At 36.5% G+C, this 23,212-nt stretch overlaps 1 protein-coding gene across 1 annotated transcript in view; it reads left to right on the plus strand.

Moving 5' to 3' along the window:
• The window catches only part of Plexa (plexin A), a 186,717-nt gene that overhangs the window by 98,563 nt on the left and 64,942 nt on the right, over positions 1-23,212 (plus strand). Inside the window, exon 2 of the mRNA XM_071714882.1 lies at positions 15,584-15,766. Coding sequence (XP_071570983.1) covers positions 15,584-15,766 — 183 coding nt within the window. The remainder of the gene's footprint in view (positions 1-15,583; positions 15,767-23,212) is intronic.

A 23,212-nucleotide genomic window follows, 5' to 3' on the forward strand; every position in this document is an offset into this window, starting at 1 on the left:
CATTACGCTAATTAATTACCGCTGGAAGCTCGGAAAGGAACATCGAGTCGCGAGTGTATCTCTGCGGTTTCACACAGGCGTATATACACGCGCGAGCTTGCGTCGAATCGCTACACGAAATAAAAAAATTTAACTTTGAGCAAACCTGAAGACCTGTTTGATATTCAAACGATAAAGATTAATGAGCAAAGATCGTCTTATAAAATCTGTATTTATGTGAGACAGATATGAGAAAGTATATGATACACAATTTAAGTGAAAATTTGAATACAGTTGAAACAATTAGGGTAAACTCGGGTAAGATGGCCATACAGGAAAGATGGCCAACCCATGTTCTTTCAGTCTAGCTCACCATGAAACATCGAATGAACATGGGTTGGCCATCTTTCCTGTATGGCCATCTTACCCGAGTTTACCCTATAAAATTTAGAAGATTATTCGTTATTGTAGAAGAATTATTTGCTCTAACACACAATACACACTGTCATATGTTTATTTTTCGATATTAAATATATTTTGTAGAACATTTCTCGTAACTTTGTACGTGTTATAATATTTACCTTTTATTTATCATCTATCAAAGTAACGACTAAAGTTGGTATAAAATACATATCATTTAAAACGATTGAGTTTTGAAGAAAGCCGACGCGAAACCTAAATCAAGTACGAGGGAAACATAATAACGCTGCGGGGTCTAAGCACATTTAAATGCCGGAGTTCCTCGCGACCGTAGATGCGAATTAAGCCAATTACACTTCTTGGTTCTACGTTGACGAAACGTTTGTGAGATTTCTCCGAGACGCCACGTCGGTCGCTTTTGTCTTCCACCCTCGTCGCAACCGCTAATAAATTTAGTGGCAGAAATATTCATTAACCGGTTGTATATGGCATAGAAATATCTACGACTGACAAAATTAGCGAAGGAGACACGTATAAATTTATTGAATCGGTACATATCTCTGTAAGTTTGCAACGAGAGATTAAATTCTCACTCTCGGGTTTTTCTCTTAGTTACTATTAATTTTATTCTTTTCGTATATTTAAGGAAAATTAATTTTTATACAATTAAAAATGATTGTTTTAATTGTATTTCGTCATTACCAAGTAAAATAATTTTTTTTAAGTATATACACTGCAAAAACAAATGTGTCATTTTTACACATTTTAAGTGCGTTATTCATTGTAGACACTTTTTATACACTTTATCGTGTGTAAATTAAATTCACTTCAAGTGTGTTTTTAATTTACACACGATAAAACGTGTAAGAAGTCTACAATGAATAATGCACTTAAAATGTGTAAAAGTAACACACTTGTGTTTGTCATGTGCACCCTTCAAAAATAAAGATATCATCTTTATTTTTGAAGACTGCACACTACAAACACAAGTGTGTTACATTCTTATACCATCGTTCGTCATATTTTAAATTTGAGAAACGGATCTCATCGGATGCCATCTATCGGATGATCTGATACCAGACGGCAACCAACCTCCTTAACACGCTTAAACTGTGTTGCTTTTTTCCGTGTTATTTTCGCTCGTGTGTTATTATCAACGTGTGTTGCATCGTAGAATATGTGTAAAATAGTATTTCGCGTATTGATTCAACACACTTTATGTGTGTTCGAATTAACGTGTTGCTGATATTGCTTCGAGAAAGTGTGTACACCTTCTAACTATGTTGAAACTACACGCTTACGTGCGTTGCAGAACGAATAAGTGTGTAGTATCAACACAGCAATCGCTCAGTACACGTGACAAAGTGCATTATGTTTTATTTCCACACACGTAAAACTCACGTCGAACATACTTATTTTTTGTACTGTAGACGCTTTTAAAATTCTTTGTATGTACATTCGAAAGCCTAACTTTCTTTAGCTACAAACGTTTTGCAAATTATCTTTGACAGCCGTCACAGACAGATCGTCAAACGTGTTTTCCTTCAGCAACGAAATAACGGGAAAATACGAGAATGAGAAGGGCAACGTCCTCCAGAAAAAGGGTTTTCGCAGGCGAGGGAATAGGGACGCGAGATAAGGAATAGCGAGAAGGGTTGAAACAAATAGAGTGGGAAATCGAGTGAGAAGAAGGAAACAGCGACGGCGGCGGCGGCGGTGGCGGCGGCGGCGGTGTGGTGGTGGTGGTGGTGGTAATGGTGGCTCGTGTAAGCGTTATGCGATTTCAAACAAATGGCGAGACCGTGAGCGGAAACGTGACCGAGGATGGCGTCCACTCGGATGCCATTGGTAAGTTTACCCTGTACGCTGCGGTAACTTACCAGTCGGGGATCCCGCAATGGAACGAGGGATGGCAGCTGTCCTCGGTAGCATTCCGGCAGAGAGCGAGTATTGCGCCACCGTCTAGGAGAGGGAGACGGTCGCCGGGGGAAATACGACAACGAAAATCCGAGGGAAGCGCGATTTTCTATGTGAATCTCTCGCCGCGGCACCCCCGTTTTACGCTGCCTTCTCGTTTGCAATAGACGTACCTGCCTGATGCGATGTCTGCCTGTACAGTGCCCATGTCTAAATATACGCGATCTACTTAGACCACCGCTAAATACCTTTTTTATTCCCTGTAAAAAAGGAAAGAGGAGAGTTTTAGGAGAGGAAATTACTGATTTACGGTTATTGCTAGTAACATGGGCAATCCAATATACGTTTATAAGAAAATACTCGCGATTGTCCTTTCCAATTCTGAATCCTTGGGTTATGGAGTAGTTTAAAGTAAGATAAATATCTTTTTACATCCGTTTTATCGTAGAATTCGAGATTGAGAAAAAATGTGCATTGCAGTATCGAAATTCGATATTTGAAGAATTCGATATTTAAAGAATTTGCTCGTGCTATCATATTTTTTGAAAAAGAAATTATATGTTTTCTATTATAATCTACCACGCAAAAATTATAAATATTTTTTTAAAACTTACAAAATTTTTCGTTTTTTCTACATTTTTTCACGACGATTCGATCGGGTAATCTAAAGAATTTCACCTACTATCATGTTTCGTGATTTCTTGCACTTGGTCATTGTCTTCTTTTTATAACTAGTATAAGGTAAATCTTAAATAACCTTTCTTTAACATTTTCGTTCTTCGCGCGAGTCTGTGACATCGCGAATTTCAAGAAACGAGAATATACCATGAAAATGGTGATACACCTGGCGAATATCGAGCTATTCTTTACGAATAGCAGAAATGGGAGAGCGATCTTCCAGGTTCGAGTCACGTTACTCACAAAGGATGAGAAGGAAATGCTTCGTGTGCATCGACAGGCGCATTGTGCACCAGTCGATCTATCTATTCGAGGCAAACGGAAGCGGGCTAGAATTTAATTGCTGTGTAACTGGACAGGCGGGGCGCGGTATCAGAATTTAGTGATCGGATAGATTGTTTCTCATTGCGCAGCGAGACAGGGAATTCGACGTCGTATGCAATTGTCGTTTGCGATAATTAAATCGTGGATACACACCGACGAGCGATTTCTGTATCGCCCGCAGAAAAAAATGCGGTGACAAGTGCATTTATGTATATGCGTTACTTATAATATCGTAAATGCAAACGAATACAGACAGTATCCCGGACGTCAATGGTGAAGTTGAAGTTTCGTTGCTTCCGAGAGACACACTGAGAGAAATTAGTGACAACAAACATTTTGATTTGCTGCGGGTAGCAACCTTTTGTTGCAATAGCAAAAAGTTCGCTACCCGCAGCAAATCAAAATGTTTGTTGTCCCTATAATGACAAATATTTGCTAATACAGCAAATCCTTTTTCTCAGTGCATGAGAAAATTCTTTGAGTATTATTCCAAATTATTTTGCAACAATTGATGACTCTGAATATGTTATATAATTGATCGAAGGCAAATAGAGTGAGCTCTCGCGATTGAATAATCTTTAATTACAGCTCGATTGCAAATATCTTATTCTTTGTATAACTTCGAGATTTAATTCTGATTTAATTCTAAGTTATCTTGATATTTAATGTTTAAAATTAAAAAGTTATACCGTCTCATTTAAATTCCTATAATTAAAAAAACGATTCTATAAACATTACTAAAAAATTTGCAATTAAAAGAGATTATTTGTCGGTCATGGAAATTGTGATAAAAATGTAATAATTAATTATTAAATTGAATAAAACAGTTTGCTAATTAAAAATATACAATTACGCCAAACTTTTGATTAATTGAATTTTATAATATGTTACTAGCACCACAGACGCGCGCTTCGCGCGCGCTATTTAGCTTTAACATTATGCTATTACTATTACACTATTAATTTCTTGATACACACAACTGTCAAAATATACGATGACAGCTGCAAATGAAGTAAGCGCAGCGAGAAAACCAATCAGCATCGCGGAAAAGCGGCAACAATAAATTCGACTATCGACTTAACATGCCTTTTTTTAGAAAGGATACATATATGATATCATTGAAATATATTGGGTACATGTTACGATAATTAAAAATATATGGTAACATCAAAATATCATTGTAACTCATTAAAATCTCATCATATATATATTTAATAATAATATTAATAATTTAAATATATGCAATACTATAGAAATGTGATGTTCTATATTAAAATATATGAATATGAAAGATACGAGTCTCCGTTGATTCTTATAATCAATGCATCTTGCGTTTAAACGTTGAAGTAACTACTCATTAGGGACGGCTCTCGAAAATTGATCGAACGCGTATGCATGGTGTTTTCGAAGCCGTGAGTATTACGAGCGTTCCGGAATATATATGGCGAATACGCGGCCAAATATCCGGCGTGCGGGATTGAAAGTGCAACGAAATAGCCACTGACGATATCGAACACGTTCCGTATCGTTTGCACTTTTCGTTGGAACATTTTCTCTTATGAGCAACTCAATACCCGGATCGCATTCCCGACCAAGCTGATTATGGCTTTGCTCGATACGGAATCACTGTATATTACTCGAATATTTGTTCGAACTCAAATTGACTTCAGCCTTTTCCAAAGATATAGTGTAATCCTGATATACATATACATATATGTATAGGCTTATATGCGCGTGCGCGCACTGCGCGCGTAAGTAATAATAATTTAATTTAATTTAGATTGTAGGAGATTATTTTATTACCTACATATTTTATTAAATAATTCTATTTTGTTATCTTTTTAATAGATATATAGTGAATTGTATTCTATATATCTTAATGCTGTATACGATGCAGCATACGCGATGTTTTTTTGATGGAGCGGCACTCGATCTTTTTTTTTTCTCTTGTGACATTATTACCGTGTCTTGAGGAGAGCGACGGTGTTTCGCGTTGAAGCCGAGCGTGCGAACTGCGCATAAGGACACCGGTAAAAACGATGAAGGGATGAAGAGCTTTAGTCGTTAATGTGCGATGCATCGCTAAAAGCTTCGGAACGAGTGGACTATCACGCCGTCGTTCCTGCAAAGCATTAGTTTCCATCGATGCCTAGGTAGAGGCGAGAGACAATTCGTGCTATTACCCATTAGTAAATATTTGTTATATATAGGATTATATATTCGGAAATGTTTTCGTCTCTCTAATTCGAATTATAAATAAATAACAAGCACAAATATTCCGCGAATCAAACTTTAATGCAGATAAATAAGGAAATATAATTTCTAAATTTATTTAATTTCGAGAGAAATTATTATGTGACATGTAATGGAAAAATTTATTGTTTGTATAATTTATACATTGTTATACTTTACTTTGAAATTTATTGTTATGTAAAACTATTCAATTTTGGAAAATGAGGTCGTGAATAGATTAAATTTTTCATCAAGTGTTTTATAAAAAAAAATTGATTTTTAATAATTCGATGAATTTGTAAATGATATAATAGCTCTATGGCATTCCATATAATATGATTTTTTATTGTCAGATCTACAAGTTTTGTTACCCACTTTCTGATCTTCGCCAGCACTCATATAATTTAACGACATCATTATCGAGCCATAATCACCATACATTACGCGCGTTTTTTTTTTGTCAGAGAAGTCGCTACATTGAACAAAGCGCTCCACGCTTATAATAGCTCACGGGAAGTGTATCGAGTGTCAAATTTGATGAAAAATTATTATTAAAATATTGATAAAACATGATACGAAAAGATTAAAGATAATTTGAAAAATTATTAGCAATCATTATAGGCATAATAATTTTCTGTGCCTATTATATCTTAGTTTTTCATCTTTTCTTATCATTGTTAATCAGAGAATACTAATGAAACGTGTCTTTATTGACTGAGTTTTCTGAATTACTAATTTTGTGTTGATACTACATTCTTCACGAATTCAATTCTTCAATCGTACTTTGGAAGTTCTAGAGTCACTCGGACTGTAAATTTCAAGTGATCCTTTTTTTCTAACACCCGCCGCGAAAAAATGTCTTGGCTTTCTCGCATCGGGGAGGGTCGTGCCTCTTATTCGATTCACTTTACGAGGTATCGCGTGCGGAATTTCGCGTCGAAGTAACACCCGTGGAACGACCTGGGCTAGGGCTATATAAGGCGTATATATCCTCCTAACTGTCTCATATTAGAGGCGAAGTGCTGCGCACCGGTAACCGAAACAAAATCGCCCGTTTCACTGCGAAACAGCGCGCGCGCGCCCGAACGTTCGTCTGAACGTGTGCGCACGGGTTTTTTTATTTTTTTTTTGTTTTTTTTTCCGTGCGGGAAAGCAGTAAAAGCACCCACTTCCGACTCGTTACACGCTATTACGGCCGCGCGCAATAAATCGTTATAAAACCACGCCTCCTTTCTTTCAGAAGTTTATAACCCGAGGGTCTCGTCCGCCCACGTTTCGCCGATGATGCGCTAGAAACCAGCTCGTATCCGTTTCGAACAGTATTGCTCTTATAAACGCTCAGCGATATAAGAGGGAAACATGAAAACCGTATAATTTTATTCGTGATCCAAGTAACGAAAGGGCTAGAATAAAATTAATCGTCCGAGCAAAACTAATTAGTTCTTTTTTGAGATCTGTTAAATTCTTAATCTTATATCTTTGATGAATGTTGTACGAAGTAGGATTTTTAGGAAACCTACTTTAGTATTATATGGAAGATTACATAAGAAGAGAATAAATTCAAGTTTTTAAATTGACGCCATAGAAAAGATGTGACAGAAAATAATTGATTAGTCACCAAAAGACTTATTTTAAGATTGGATTCTAATTTAAGATCGGATTCTGCTTCGAGTATTATTTAACAATTTGGTTGCTTTATAAATAAGTTTTATATAAAAAGAATTAAGCGCGCGAGTTTTAACTTTTTTGAAGTGGGAACTTTTACGTACTCATGTGATTGCAACAAATTTTAAGCTAAATAAATATTACCATTTATATCTTTTAGTTATCGAATATTATTTATTTGTGTTGTATACATACACAGATATATTTAGATTATTTTTGTATTAAGTTAAATGTTAAACAAAAAGGCTTGCTAAATAAACTGGAAAGCTTATATTATTTCTGAGCTTTTACATAAAAGCCATCCATATCGAATAGGTCAGTTTACATCCATAATAATAACATGCTAAAAGAGAACTTTTTCAATATCCTTTTATATCAAAACAGAGTCACAAAAGACAAAATGCGAAAAGCATAATGTTGAAAAGCTACAAACTCGCTTCGTGAAATCCCTAGATTGAACATCTTTAGCAATGAATGTAAAATATATCAAGATTATATCTCGCAATATTGCTTCTTAAATAAATCTACACCGAGAATAATTAAATGTTGTAAAAAATCTGGTCTCAATCGCGATAAGAAAAGGAGAGCGATATCCTTCTTGATGGGAGAGCCACGCTAGAAGTTAATATCATTCGTCATTGTTTTTTACGCGAAGAGAGAAAGATGTAATAACGCGAAAAGACAAGACGGAGAGAGTATTGAGACACAACTCGATCGCCGACGGAAAAATAAATCAACCCCGATCTGTTCTTGTTCTGTTCCGTTGAGCAGGATAACATCAAAGCGAATCAATTTCCCGTATTGACAAAAACGCGGTCATTGAAATAAAATGAAGCGGATTATGTCGAGCGAAAATTATGTCCACGAGAATAGGTCTGTCATGTTTCGTTCGTGTTTTGTCGATAACTCGTTATTTCGAGTGTGTCAATGATGTATGCAGCACATTCAGAGAAAGCGTATTTTTCCGGAGTGTTTCATCTCTGCAGCTTTTTTAAAACTTTCCGAAACCGGTTTTGTCCTTCTAATGTTTGGATCCTTATGATTTGTGTCCTGGAATAATAGGAGGAATGCACCCGGAGCATCGCTTGTAAACAAAATATAGGCGCGAGCTAGAGAGAGAGGAGTGGGGAGTGCCCGCCCGGCGGGCGGCGACAGTAGTAGCTAGTAGCTGTAGCACTAGTAGCACAGAGACCACGAAAGCTATCGGTACGATTAACTTGTCTCTCGAAAGTATAATGAAGATTTTATTCTCTCACACTGTACTGACCGGAGTTGTGTATCCTCCTTTGAGATTCCTGATATTACCGAGAACATATTCATAACAATTTGTAGCTTCCTTATTTTTTTAACAATTAAATAAAAATTTTATTAACCAGGTATCCTGGTTTTTATGTAAAAATTAAGTGAAAGCTATACTCGTTTAAAATGCGATATTTCAGACTGTGCGATATGTTTTATTGTAAATGTGCAGATTTTCTGTAAACTCGATTGAAATAGCGATTTTATACAATTAAATCTAAAATAAAAATACTGATAAAATAAAATGGGAGGGAAACAATATTTTCTAATATTACAAAGCAAATTTGTTATGAAAAAGACTTTACTAAAATATTTCCAATATTTTAAAGTGCAAAACAATTCATAATATTTTAATTACAGCGTAATGTACTTTATTTGTGCATGTAAACATATAAAAGTAACCGACAAAAGCACGTAATAATAAGTTTATATTGTATTCATCGCGCAGCTGTGAAAACCCCCAAAAGAGAGAGAGTACATTTGAAAGTTATATTTCATCCATTTTTCGGGCAAATTCATTAAATTTTATAAACAAATGATGCTATTAATATCGTTACGAACGATTTTCGCAATATTGCATCATATATTAAAAAGAAATTCAATTAAATCCGTTTCGCTGTAAAAGAAATTTCGCGCATTTTGTGACGCAGGTATCGAGAGAGGGACATTGTAGCGCGGTGTAATACAAAATCCAATAGAAAAACAATCGCGTTGAAGCGATTTCGCCGGACTTTCGCCACGGATCGAGAAGCACTCGCGATAGGTGGCCCAATAACTCGATACGCGCTCGCCATTTTGTCGGCGGCCACCGGCGCCCGCTGCCTCCGACTGTTCTCCTAAATCACTCGCTTAGTATCGCCCTGGAAAAGAGAGATCTCGCCGCGGAAAACGTCGCGGAATGCGCGGCGAGCGCACGTTGCGATGCAAAAAATACGCGCGCGGCAATCCGCGCACATTGTTACCGTTGCGACACGCAACGTCGTTAAGATCGTTTCGCTGATACCATTACGACGGCGAATGTTACGATAATTTAGCGTCGTGCGTACTTTCCTGCGGATTATACGACGCTCATTGTCCGATTACCGTTTGTTAGTTCGCTCCTAAACCTAAGCCGGTTCTACAATACGTCGCAAACGATGGCAACTGCTAGTTGAAAAGTGTTATTTCCACGTTGCGCTTGTCAATTGCGGTTGTCAAAAGAGAGTTGGCGAACTTTTAACTTTTTCGGTGACAGTAATAACTGGCAATTAGCAATCAGAAATAACACTTTTCAACTAGCAGTTGCCATCGTTTGCGACGTATTGTAGAACCGGCTTTAACGTTACCTATCGCAGTCGCGTCGTGCAAGCCGACCGCGATATACATGTTATTACGAATTATACGAAACATGCAGCCGAGTAGGGTTAATTGGGAAAATAATTTGCGCTGGCGCTCCGTATGATGCATTCCTTCGTAGCGTTGATGGCACATGAATAATCGTGAGTTATGAGCACGCCTCTCCATAAATGATGCAACGTTTACAGGAGCGGCGTGTACTTCTTCTTCCAATCGTAGTTTAACTATTCATTTAAGCGCGCGCGCAAACCGTAATATCAAATTATTTACCCCTACGTGAAAATTTTTGACATTATCTTTTTAAAAGCTGTAACGATGTGTTCGTTTAAACTTTAAATATTACCGTGCGACATATGAGCTATTACGAATTTAATGTTACTCCTGAGCAAATGGAGAAGTTTCATTTCGTAACTGAATTTTTTAATCTTCTAAATTCAGTTTGCTTTTTAAAAATAAATTATACACATATGTTCGTCAAACTACATCGTAATATGAACATTGTAAATTATAATTTTTGTCTTTTGTAATCACCTTTAATAACTGTAATAGTTGAATCACCTTAGCATTAAAAAATCCATCGCAGCAAGTTGAAATTGCAGTTTATCTGCATTAAATCAGCATATTCAGATAAAATAAATATAGTAACCACGAGATGAAAATATTTGCCTTACATATATCGGCGAAGGCGTCGATTTATGTTACCAAAAGACCTTCGTGTCACGTACTCCCTGAGAAATATCGTCAGGTGACGACAGCGAGAGGTGCCGTGCACGAAAGTCGAAATTATTGGCGGAAAACCAGGATGGAAGAGAGGCGAAGGATCGAAAGGAAACCAAGGTGGAATAGACGACGACGACGACGTCGACGGGAGGATCGAAGAAGAGAAAATGCGGCGATCGTGCCGTGCTCTCGACATTTTCGAAATCGCACCGTCCGTCGTCGCTCGCAGATCGACACGACGGGTAAATCGACGAGGAGCGGTTTTTTTTTTTTTTTTTTTGGAAAATGAGATTTCGACGGGGACTCGGCGACGACGCGAAAAATTGCTGCGGCGGTAGAGAGAACGGATTGTCCTCCTTAATCGGATTGCCGAACGGCGAAATATGGCGCACGAGCGCCGGCCGCGTTTGCGATTTCATTGCCTGGCCCGTCGACATTTTCATATTTTCGAAAATTGCAGGGCTCTCATTCGATTTCGCCGTCGGACGAGATTAGCGCCCGCAGTCGACGCTTTCATCTCGCATGACGGCGGAGATTTGTCGGAAACCGTACTTCGAGGTACCGATTCGCGTCTACTTGCACGTGGTCGAACGCTGCAAATTTCCTCATATATCAGTTAACGCTAATGTTTCAATTGATGGCCAGAAGACGTGCGTTCAATAGTTATTGATAAATTATTATCTAACTTCTGAAATTTGAAAGACAAGTTCTTTGATGCATTTACTTCCTTTATCTTGCTTCAGTCCGTGTGGAAAACATTTACGTGACTTAGAGCCGGTTGTTCCAACCTGTTGGTAAACTATAATAACTAATAGTTAAATCATGTATATGTCTTTGTTTATCCTTTACATAAGACAAAGATAGACATATGATTTAACTATTAGTTAGCTTACCAACAGGTTGGAACAACCGGCCCTTAACTAAGGCATTAAAAGTTTAACACAAGACGCTAAAAAATGAAAGAAAATTTATTTCTGTGGACTGTAGATAGTTATCTCAGTACATATCTGCGGCATCAATAACAAGCTAGTTTTAGGAATCGATACGAAAACATTTGTAAAAATTATATATATATATATATATATGTATGTATGTATGTATATACGTCTTTTTATCAGATTACAACAGGACACAAAAGTTTCGAAGTTTTTCGTTGGAAAACATTTTATCAGAATGACAGAACAGCGTGTGCGTATATTTACGTTTTCGAGAATGATTGCACGTTTGTAATAACAGCCGTGGGTACGCTTTTTTATTGCTCAACGGTATCAGTCAACAGGAAATACGTTTCGAATCGTAAAAAAAGAAAAAAATAGCGGAGAAACGAAACGCGAATATCGCATTCCGAAGTTATCTCCGTACATATTGACTTTGCTTAGCGAATATATGTGTAGATATATACCTTGAATCAAAGCGGTACCGGGGGGATCGATAATTAGTTCTATTGACGTTAATCGTCCAGGAGTGCCTATGTATAGATGTACCACATTCCGCGTACACATGTATATTCATCTCGGTAAACCTGTCGCAAGGCGAGCGTCGAGCAGCGCGCGTCCTTTGATCCTGATATTAGTTACGCACCGATTTGGCTGTCGTTAAAATCACTCAATCGCGTAGCTACAGCTGCGCCGCGCCGCCGATTATTTCATTTTCAACCAATCGACCAACGATCAGCTCACTCGCGCACTTAAGCTGTTTATTCTCTTTCATCTCAAATTAAATGACGAAGGACGGGGGGGCCGCCCGGTGGAGAAATCTCGAGCGCGCCCGCCCCTCTTCATCCCATCCTCGTGTCGGGAATAATTCATCGCACTCGAGGTTTTTCGCCAGATAACATATGAATATCAAGTGTGTCAAAGCATTGACATAGCGGCTTTGTGCCTGAGATATTAAAAGCCGACGCAGAATTTTGCATACTATGAATTTTTTAAGTCTCGTCCTTTGCATGGAAAATATAAAGAGTAAATCCAGCAAACTCCAAGTCTCGCGCGCGCGAATATTTAAGGTTGAATATTAACGTCGCGCATTAACATCTTTTTACCGCCGGAATTAAAATTAGTGAGAAACGGTACATAGTTGCGGCCCTCGCTAAACATGCAAATTGCTGCACGCGCGCATAAAGAGCTCCGCTCGAACTACTATTAACGAATATTTGTTCGTATTACCGCGCACTCGTATATCAAATCATGGCCCTTTTAATTTTAAAAGTGCTCCGATTTTTTATACTTGCCTTCTGTATAAGATACAAATTAAGGACATATAGTACGAGTACGATAAATATTAAAGAGTGTGTTCATTTATCTTTCACAGTTTTCATACGGTTTTAAACTGCGTACCTTTGAATGTACACAAATCTCTTTAAAATGCCCCAACATGCTGTAAATTATTAATGTATTAATATATTTATTATTTTAATAATTATTATTACCAGCTTTGACTTATACACATATATATAGAAGAACAAATTGTTTTAACTTGTATTGCGGTTTGCATCTCGTTCGCGAACGTTTGCGTATTTAAATTGGATGCGTTGCACATACGCGCGGATGCAGCTTTAGGCGCGGTTTTGCGCAAGGACGTACCGCCGTCGCTGATTTTCCGTAATTATTGCCGTCGCCGCGAGGACGGCCGCAGCGAGAATGCGCCGCGACGCCCCTTCCGCACCGTCGTATTAGCGCCGGGAATGCAAATAATTGTTCGCCGCGGCGTGCGCGTATGCGTGCGTGCGTGCGTGCGTGCGTGCGTGCGTGCGTGCGTGTGTACGGGGTGGCGAAACCGACCCTAGAATGCAAATAGAGCCGACTTCGCACGGGACTCCCGCCGCGAACGAGCTCGCTGGTTTGTTCGCTGATGTGGATACATATAGGTACGCCTTTGTATGCGCACACACAACACACCCGGGTGGTGGATTATCCTATCTGTCGACGTACATGGGGCCACCCTTAGGAAAGGCGAATGTCTTCGAAACGCACAAAAGAGGAACGTACGGTCAAGAAGCGATTTCGAGCGGCGTAAATGTCGCCCAAATGTCGTTCGCTAAACATGCTGTAATTAGTCATCGATGGTCTCACTTAGAAATTTTCGGTTAATTAAAGAGACAAAAGATTCCAAATGAAGACATCGACGTTTTCTCGCTCTCTCTCTCTCTACTGTTAAAGCTAATTTTTCTTAAAAGCTGTATGTGTTAGTATATAATAGGTACAACGGGTTATAATGTAACGTGTATATATAATTGCTATAATGTCAAAGAAAGAGAAATTTCTATAAGTGATTGTTAACTCCAACGCAGTCCGGCCTGACCGCGGATAATGCATTATATAATACACCTTCTGTATACGTCACGCAGAACACGGGAGAGGATTTGTTCGAGCTCTGGCATGTCTCGCGCGCTTCTCGTGTTTCAAGCTTCGCGATGTGGAGGAAAAAGAAACGTTTGGTAAAGGGCAATAAAATATCGTATCTCTGTGTCGTAGGACGCGATTAATCGCCGGTCCGGCAAGAATTAATCGTCGGCGCTGCGATAATTTATCGCGGCCCGTCTCGCCGCGATATTTTAGCCGCGGATGTTTTTTCCTGGTTTCGCGCTTCGCTAACCTACCGCTTTTCCACCGGAAAAAGGAAGCGCGTTCCGACTCGGCGAAATCACTCCCTCGATTCTGTGTCCACCGAGATTCGCACTACACACAGGTCACTTTCCGGTATATCCTTCCTAGACAGTTTGACCTCGCAACACGAGAGTTTCATACTCTTGATCTCTCGACAAAATAACTACATAATTTATTTAGTTACAAATACTAACGTTGAGACATTTTATTTATCGTAATAGATTAATTTTTTTTTAATTCAATATTTTTTTCAGACTTTCGAGATACTTTTCAACAATATATCATCTTATTATAATAGATGTACTATCCCCAATGATTAATCTAATAATGTATTAAAAAATTGTACAATTATTTTTATATGTTTATGATATGGACTCATGCTTCTAGTAGAATTGGTTTTTTCTCTTCGTTATGCTTTAAAAGCTAAATGCATATATTTTTCATGCTGATGACACATTTAACTTTAGAAATATTGATTTAACGGTGTGTTATTTTTTTTTATTATAAACCTATGCCAGCGTATGAAATGTAATAAACAAATATTTAACTTTAATTCCGATAAAAGATATAACAGTTTTACGTCTGACAAGAGAGCACACCGCAAAAAAGAGACAACGTACTCGGCAGAAAATTCAGATTTTAATAATATTTTACATATATGTGGGACAGTCCGAAGGATGAGTGATTTTACAATTTCCTGTTAGCGCGAAAAATGGATTTATGTTGTCGCACTTCGCGCTCTAACGCACGAGGCTAAGAATTTGCAAGTAAAATTAACCGCGGCCTATTTCCCGAGGCGGTGAATTAGTTATAAAGTAAGCTTTTAATTTTTAATCCTAGAACACTTTTGCTTTCCTTGCCAGTCTTATTTATCTACTTTACTTTATTTTATGTTTCTCCGAGAGAGAAATATTAAATATTACGGCTCACTTGAAAGATAATTAAGTGGTTGAACGTGGTTGAAAAAAAATTTTAACTGCAATTTATCTAAAAAATATATATATATATAATAAATTAATTAATTAATATTTATTATTATTTATTATTAATTAAGTATTTATAATAATATATATACACATGTTTAGTTAATATTACCTGTCGCACTTGTAACTTCTATCGAATCGAAATTATTACGTTTAATTATTACCTATTTATTACATTTATTACCGTAATTAATTAAACTTTACCGTACATGACACATATATTAATTTTACGTAAGTCATAATTTACGTACCAAACATTTATAAATATCTTTATTACAATCAATCGATAAAATTACGGTTTCTCTCATAGTATTTAAAATCAATCATATATGTACTTATATAATCGATATTTGTGATAATTACCCGTTATCAAATATTATACTCTCCGCATACAACTTATTGAGTCTTGTTCGTTTTTGTTTACAGAAACTGCAAACGATCGGCGAAGATTTCTGCGGCCTCGACGTAAACACGCCTTTAGGCGGCGAGGAGCCGATGGGTGCGACTGCAGTTTTGACATTCGAAACTCACCTGACGGCTGTGGCGGCCACTTCAACCGGCGATTACACCGTGGTTTTCGTAGGCACCAATAAGGGACACCTCAAAAAGGTCAGTGCTCGAACTTAATTACTTTTGATAATTTCTTTAACTCTATCAAATTATAATTGTCTTCTGCGATCCAGCGGAGAGAAAATCTTCACATAAATTTCTAAATGAAATAGTCCTTAAAGTAAAATCATTAACTATTAATGCGATTTTGGGGATTCGATTGAATTAATTATTGATCATGACGGAATACTGGCGGTTACGTTATTACTCGGCAAATTATCTAAACCCAATAGATCTAATGAAAATGCGATATTGGGGAATAGCGTACTATATTTGCCACGCTACATGAATAAATGACACTAACAGCGAAGAGTGGTTCGACTTAGCGTGCAAGTTGTTGCAAAATTATCTAATAAAAGTTCCCCAATCTCTCTATACTGCTTCATAATTATGTGATAATGGAGAATTTCTACGTAAAATAACTGAGGCGATCAGCGTTATAAAGTCATCGATTAGCGAAACATAGCTCGACGCTTAGCGCTACTTGCTTCCTCCCAATCTCTTCGACGCTGGAGGCAAGGAGTTCAGCAACCCTGAACTTAACGGGGCGAAGCAGGATCAAATGGCAAAGTTCAGTAGTTGCATACTGCACGTACACATGCACGCGCCCACCATCTCGTCGAAGCACACGCCCGCGTATATGTATATACCCAAAGTCTTCCTCGATCATCGTAGGGCATGATCGTTAAATTAATCGCGATCACCATACGATTATCACGCTCGTGAATCAAAACACACGATACAACAGCGCGCCGCATAAATGTTACAACGAGCGATTTAATTGGCTCCGCGATAGGCGATAGAGTCAAACGGTTCGCCCAAAAAACCTGCATGAACGGCGTGTACTCGCAGAATTGGGGATCGTGGATAGTGGCATTATCGCGCATCGCTATTAAAGCAATCCCTATGAAATTTTCGCAGAGAAGAACAGCCGCATCGCTAGTTGGATCATCACGAACGGGAATCCTCGTGGCGCGGACTGAATTTCTACGCTTTTTTTTTCCTAATCCGGATATTGAGATTTACTGAGAGAGATTTGTACTTCTCATTCTCTACGCTCTAGACGTATAGCTTTCAAATCTTTTTTTTTTTTCTCAATTTTGACATGTAGAGACGTTTGTATTTACAAAAGCCGTTAATAATCTTTCTCGTTAATTTATTTTTCAGAAGTTTGTCATTAGTTACCCGCGGGTAGAAAGGAAACACGTTCTTGTTCGCGATCTCGCAGCGGCAGTCACCGTCCTCTCGACAGAGAAAGTAACGATAAATATAGCTGGCCGTCCTCTATTGTAGATAATAGTATTTATAGAGTAATAACGTACATAATATCGGGAGGTGGAAGAAAGGGGAGAGAAGGAAGCGAAGCACCACGCGTCTCTATATACGCATTGCACGCTTCTATATTTTCACATGTACATCTACACCACGGTAGGCGCGACGTTTATACGTTTTTACGCCGTAACGTCATATCTCGTTATAAATTTATATTATTTACGATACTGCGAACGCGAAATCTCTATCCGCGACTCCCGTGATGCCCCTCTGAGATTTATCGGTCTCGTAAACGGCGACGTGTAACCCTACTTTGGACGTTTAACACTCGGAACGGCACATCCGGAGTCGGGTGGCTCGTGATTCGCCTTTGTGAAGCTCGCGACGTAATACGCCTTTTGCCATTTCAACGGAAATGGATTATCTTGGCGAGACCTCGCCTCGAGCGCGCGCCTCGCTAATGTTCCTCTCGAGAGCGCCCGATCAGCTTGTTCGATAGGTCAAGTCGATTTACGTGAGCGCGCGCTTATTATCGCTAGGAGAAGATTTATTTAGATCCAGAAAACTGATCCAGGAATCACTAATACACAGTTACAAGAATGTACAAGGTGAAAACAAATGCTTATATATTAGATGCAGAAATAATAATATATAGTAAGAGTGATATAATAAACTGAATTATCGTATATCTATTTTTTTAGAATTAATATTTTTAATAAAAATTACAATTATATATATACGATAATGAAAATATATGATAATAACATTGATAATGACAGTAACACAATAATAATGATATGAATATTTATAATGATGCATATATTGGATTGTGATAGTTTCTAAGAGAATGAATGTCTGTTATTTTTGTTTTATGTATTATTTATGAATGCCTATTATCTTTCACTCTTCTTATACATATTGATTGTTTCTGAGATATGCAATAATACGATTTCCATGAAAAGTAAAGTTCAAATAATAAGAGTTTTGTGCAAATTAAATGTTTTATTCCCAGAGAAAGTTTTCGCGCGCAAGATAGAATATCGTTAATGGCGCGAGCTACTATATCTCCGCTTTATTTCCTCGCAAACTTATTTTATTTTAGTTTCATGAGATCATCTCGTCACGAACTGTTCCTCTGGTCATGTAGGAATACTTATTGTTAGTTTTAATAGGCTATCAATATCTTTATGCATTCAATATCGAGTACCGTAAGGGCATGACAGAATACAAAAGTACAGGCAATAGGAACAGGGAATAGAAATCAGGAATCATATATAAATGCAGAATAAACAATGACAATAATAAACACAAAGTTTCCATCACGTTGGAAATTCTATGTTTATTGCCTGTTGCCAACCAATCATAGCATTCGAATTTTTTAGGTTATAATTAACGAATTTTTGTTTATTGCCTGTTCTTATTGCCTGTACTTTTGTATTGTGTCATAGCCTATACTCTATGATATTCTCTAAAAATGATATTTTATGGTATTGTATCGAATAATGGGGAAAGAGAAAAGTTCTTCTAATGTGATAAATTACAATCATTGCTAATAATTATTTTAAAAGGTATACCGAGTACTTGAAAAATTAACGCGTTTACGTTTATTCACAGCACTAGCTTTAACTTTTTGTTCACGATCTTTTTCAAGCTGACTAATATCGAATCAAAATATTAATACTGATAATATTTGTTATGAAAATATCAATATAGTAATATTGAAATAAATAATGTTACAAATTGCTGGTACGAATAGTTTTACGGTCGTATGATATGTGAAACGCGACGTCTTCGTTGCATCGAGGTAATAAGAGCAATGTGAAGGGGATGGCAATAAAATACGCGCCATACGCGAATCAATGATGCGGAAGTAAGAACGAGAGGATGAATTCATCCCCGTCGCGTTTCGTATCTTGTATAATTTATCGGTCGAGCGATTTCAATCGTACTTTCGGTCCTTATTGTCCTCGTCCGCGTGTTCGACCCAATAGTACGAAGGCGTATTCTCACGTGTGACACGTGGCAATATATGACGCACGTGTGCTTGTTATAGCTAAGCTTAATATTAACTGACATAATTAAATCGATAACTAACCAAATTAGTAGCTCGAATTTTGTAGAGAAGAGACATCAAGACTTGGTTTATCTAAAAATATCGGATATTGGATATCTGCATAATTTAAAGATTTTAAATTTTATCTATCTTTATCGAATAAATCTCAAATTTGATGAGATTATCTTGAAGCAGAATTTATCCCGAACTAAAGAAATGATAGTAAGTCAATTTCAATACCTAAACATAAATAGAATATATTATTTGCTTTATTTAACGCGCAAGAACTTGCACATATATTGATCGATATTAAAATATTATTATTTTTAACTAAATTTTCAATTTCCTGGTATTTTAAATAACATGCTTAATTTCTGAGATACTCCGTACCTACATGTTAATTGATAATCGATAATTGATAAATGATTGATAAGTTGTAACATATTAGAGAATATTATTACTAAATTAATAATATAATCGATATTACTAGAATATAGTAAAACTGTTCTAAAATAACATTGATTTAACATTTTACAGCTAATTTCTTGATTAAATAAAGTTTGTATTAGAATTAACAGAAATTAACAAAAAGATCTTTATACATTTACATTTAAATGATCACATTTAGAATCAATAATCTCCATTTGAAAATTCAAGATTTGACATACTATTGTAATTCAGTTAGCAAGAAATTCCAAAGCATAAATAAACATTAATTATTCGCATCTTTGCTTTCACCAATATTTTACACTGAAAAAAAAAATGGTTAGATCCAAGAAAATATTTTTTCACATAGTACCAATGGCCTTATTTACTTAATATAATCACATATTTATCTTTACTTAAGTAAAAATATCTAATTCTAAATAAATATGTGATTATATTAAGTAAATAAGGCCATTGGTACTATGTGAAAAAATATTTTCTTGGATCTAACTATTTTTTTTCAGTGTAGGATTATTATAAAATAACAAATAGAGTACATGACAGCGATCCATTTATACAAACTGTAAATTATCTTAAACTGGTAGAAAGTACGCGGTACCGATCACAACCGAGAACCAACGCGAACTCAATTTTCGCGGATAGAACTTTTTCACACGAGTGCATTGACTTGCGCGAGCTAATTACGCTGGATCGGCTGGTCGGTGATTAATAATCGTATCGCATTGTTTATCATTCCTATGATCATCACAACAACACGGCGGCGCGGCGGCGAGATATTTCGTTCGCAATCCCATGACGTGAGAAGACGCCGCGCCGTGCGCCAAGAGGCGGCGGGCGTTGATTCATGACTCGTCCTGGTCCCGGAAGATATTAATTAATGATCGCGTCCACTTATATATATATATTGGTAAAACATGCGTCCATTTATACATATATATCGGTAAAACGTGCAGTCGAATACGGACCGGCACTTCTCAGATCGTGCCGTGAGCCTCACGGCGTGAGGTCATCTTTGAGATATTTACACGTGCACTTGCAATCGCCAGTATATAACCTGCCGATGTACTTTAGAATAAGTCGGTAAATTTCTTGTAGCAACTCTTTAATGATGTTAACTGATTGACGTATTGCATAAAAGAGATACCATTAAATTATAATAAACAAAAATCTGCGATTTGTTCTTTTGGTTATAGCGTTTGGAACCGATCTTCATTTAAGAAAAGTTAAATAATAACTTTTATGCACCTAACTCTTTAAATTTTAGTATTAAGTATCTTGATACTTATTCTTAGCTATTCTATTAAGTGGTCCATATAATTACTAAGAAATACTAGAAAGTAAGATTGTGTGAAGCTTGGTGCACTTAATTTTTAATTATATATAATTCTAAGAATATATTTATATTTCAATTTTTTGCTTAGAATTTTGAATTAGTGCAAAAATATGTGATTTGTTAAAGTTATTTTTATTTTATAAATTTTTTTATGACATTCTCCATTATACGTAGATAACGTTATTTTAGCATTTTGACAAGATATGCATATTTACTATTTATTGTTTAATTGTAATTGCTTTTTTTATCTGCTTTTTTATTTTTATTGTTTATTACCTATTTGTTTCACGCTGTTTGTTCCATTTTTCGTGGGGTTTACTTTTAGTAATGTCTCACAGATTTAACGAATTATATGTTTACGATAGAGATTCTGATGTTAAAGTATATCGACGTATGAAATTTCGCACGCGCGCGCGCTTGAGCTGTTAATGAAAGTTCCGCTGCTTATTATATATGACCGTGCAGGAATCCGTGACTGAGGGTCATGGTGAGAGGTCGTCGCTGATATATTTACGCATGCCTATCGACATCCCTTCCGGTAGCGCCGTGCAAATATGGCCTCAGGCCCCGCGAGTGCAACAGGAATCGTGGGACCAATCAAAGTTTCATAATATCTCATTTCTCAATTTAATCGAGAATTCCTTTATGGTACGTCTAATAAAACAATATTGTTGGGATCAATAGAATTATTGTAATTGAAACTTGTTAATGTTGATATTGTTTTTGATTAGTTATGCCTCTATCCGTTAATAATTTTTTTTATTTTTTATTACTATGTACAATCTTGAATTTATTTGAAAAACTTTATGCAATTTATTTAGAATTCAGCTATTTTGCACTTATTTGTCTAATTTAAAAAAAAAATAAGATTTTTATTTATATATGTGGAGGACTTAGCGGAGTTCACCCTTACGATTAATCAACGCAGATTTCTGTAATTAACAAGTCCCAAGATGTTTGATTGCGTCTCCCCGAGTTGAGTTACTCCGTTATAATCTCCTTCAATGGAAGGTTCCCCACGTCTCGCTTCTGTTTGCTTGCTAATTGCCGACGCATCCCGATGTCGATCTCTTAATTAATACGCGAATCTTAGATCTTCCGAAGTCCCGCGGTTGTTGTGAGCGCGTGACAACGAGCCGATCGATCGATCGAGGCGGTTCCCGCGAGTCTCGTCGATAGACCACTACGGGCTTCTCGTTGCGGCGATAATTAACCATCGCATGCCAGTTCCTGCGTTTAACAACGTGCGACTGACGTTTATGGTAGCGATAGCGTAACTATCGGAAACTATCTTTTAAGCTCTCGCCGCGGTAATTGTGGGAACATATCGAATAAGACGTATACTATAGGTAGGGTGATTCTGAGTAACGTCGAGGAACTTCATGAATCAACAACTTATCGATAAGTCTGGAATTGAAATTTCTATACCAAATTTTGATGCCATCTTTTTTTGCACATTCTTTATGTTAGTATATTTATTGCTATATTTATTATTATATGAATCTTCAGTAAAAATTTTGAAAGACGATATATATATTTAAAATAAAATGAAGAAAAAATATCACTTTCTATTAATTATTTGCTATTAATATTATTATTTTATTATTTATACATATACATATTCTTGAATATTAGTTGACGGAAATCTACTTTTATTTGCTTATAATTTAAATGCTGCTAATATTTCGAAATTTCTATTTCAAAAGAAAGATTGATTCCGATTTCAATATTATTTATAATTAATCTTATTTAATGCAGTGTATCCATTTTTAAAAACACACGATATCTATTGAATAAGTTAATGCACTTAAAACCAACAATATTGAATTGATAGTTAAATCATAATTATTTAAATTAGTCAGTTTCAATTTATTCATTATTAAAACGAAAAGACTCTGTAAATAAAAATTTTTGGAGATTTATTTAGAATAATTAGTATTAAAACAAAATTATATATTGAAACATATATAATTTGTTTTTTTTATTGCTGCACTCTAAACTGCACTAGAACTTCCCTTCTGCTTTCTCGGAATTTCAAACTACCTATTTTATTTTAAATATACAGTGAGTAGTATATACTATTTTATAAAAAGCATACCTCTATAAATAGTTTTATGGTACACAAAAATTTCAACGTACGTCAGTGTCGCTGTCAATCCTTCGATTAATCATATTTCCCGTCGAGCAGATGAAAGAGAGAAAACGGGATTAGAAATACTCTTCCCTAACTGAGTAAAATCGACTATGCATTTTTGCGAGCGGGCCGATGTTTCATCGCAAAATGAAAGTTCGATTCGGAAGGTCTTCAGGTCGAAAAGTCATAGAACGTGATTGGATAAAA

The sequence above is a fragment of the Temnothorax nylanderi genome, unplaced genomic scaffold (assembly GCF_030848795.1).
Source record: "Temnothorax nylanderi isolate EJ_2023f unplaced genomic scaffold, tnyl_v1.0 TNYL_tig0149_pilon, whole genome shotgun sequence".
NCBI lineage: Eukaryota > Metazoa > Arthropoda > Insecta > Hymenoptera > Formicidae > Temnothorax > Temnothorax nylanderi.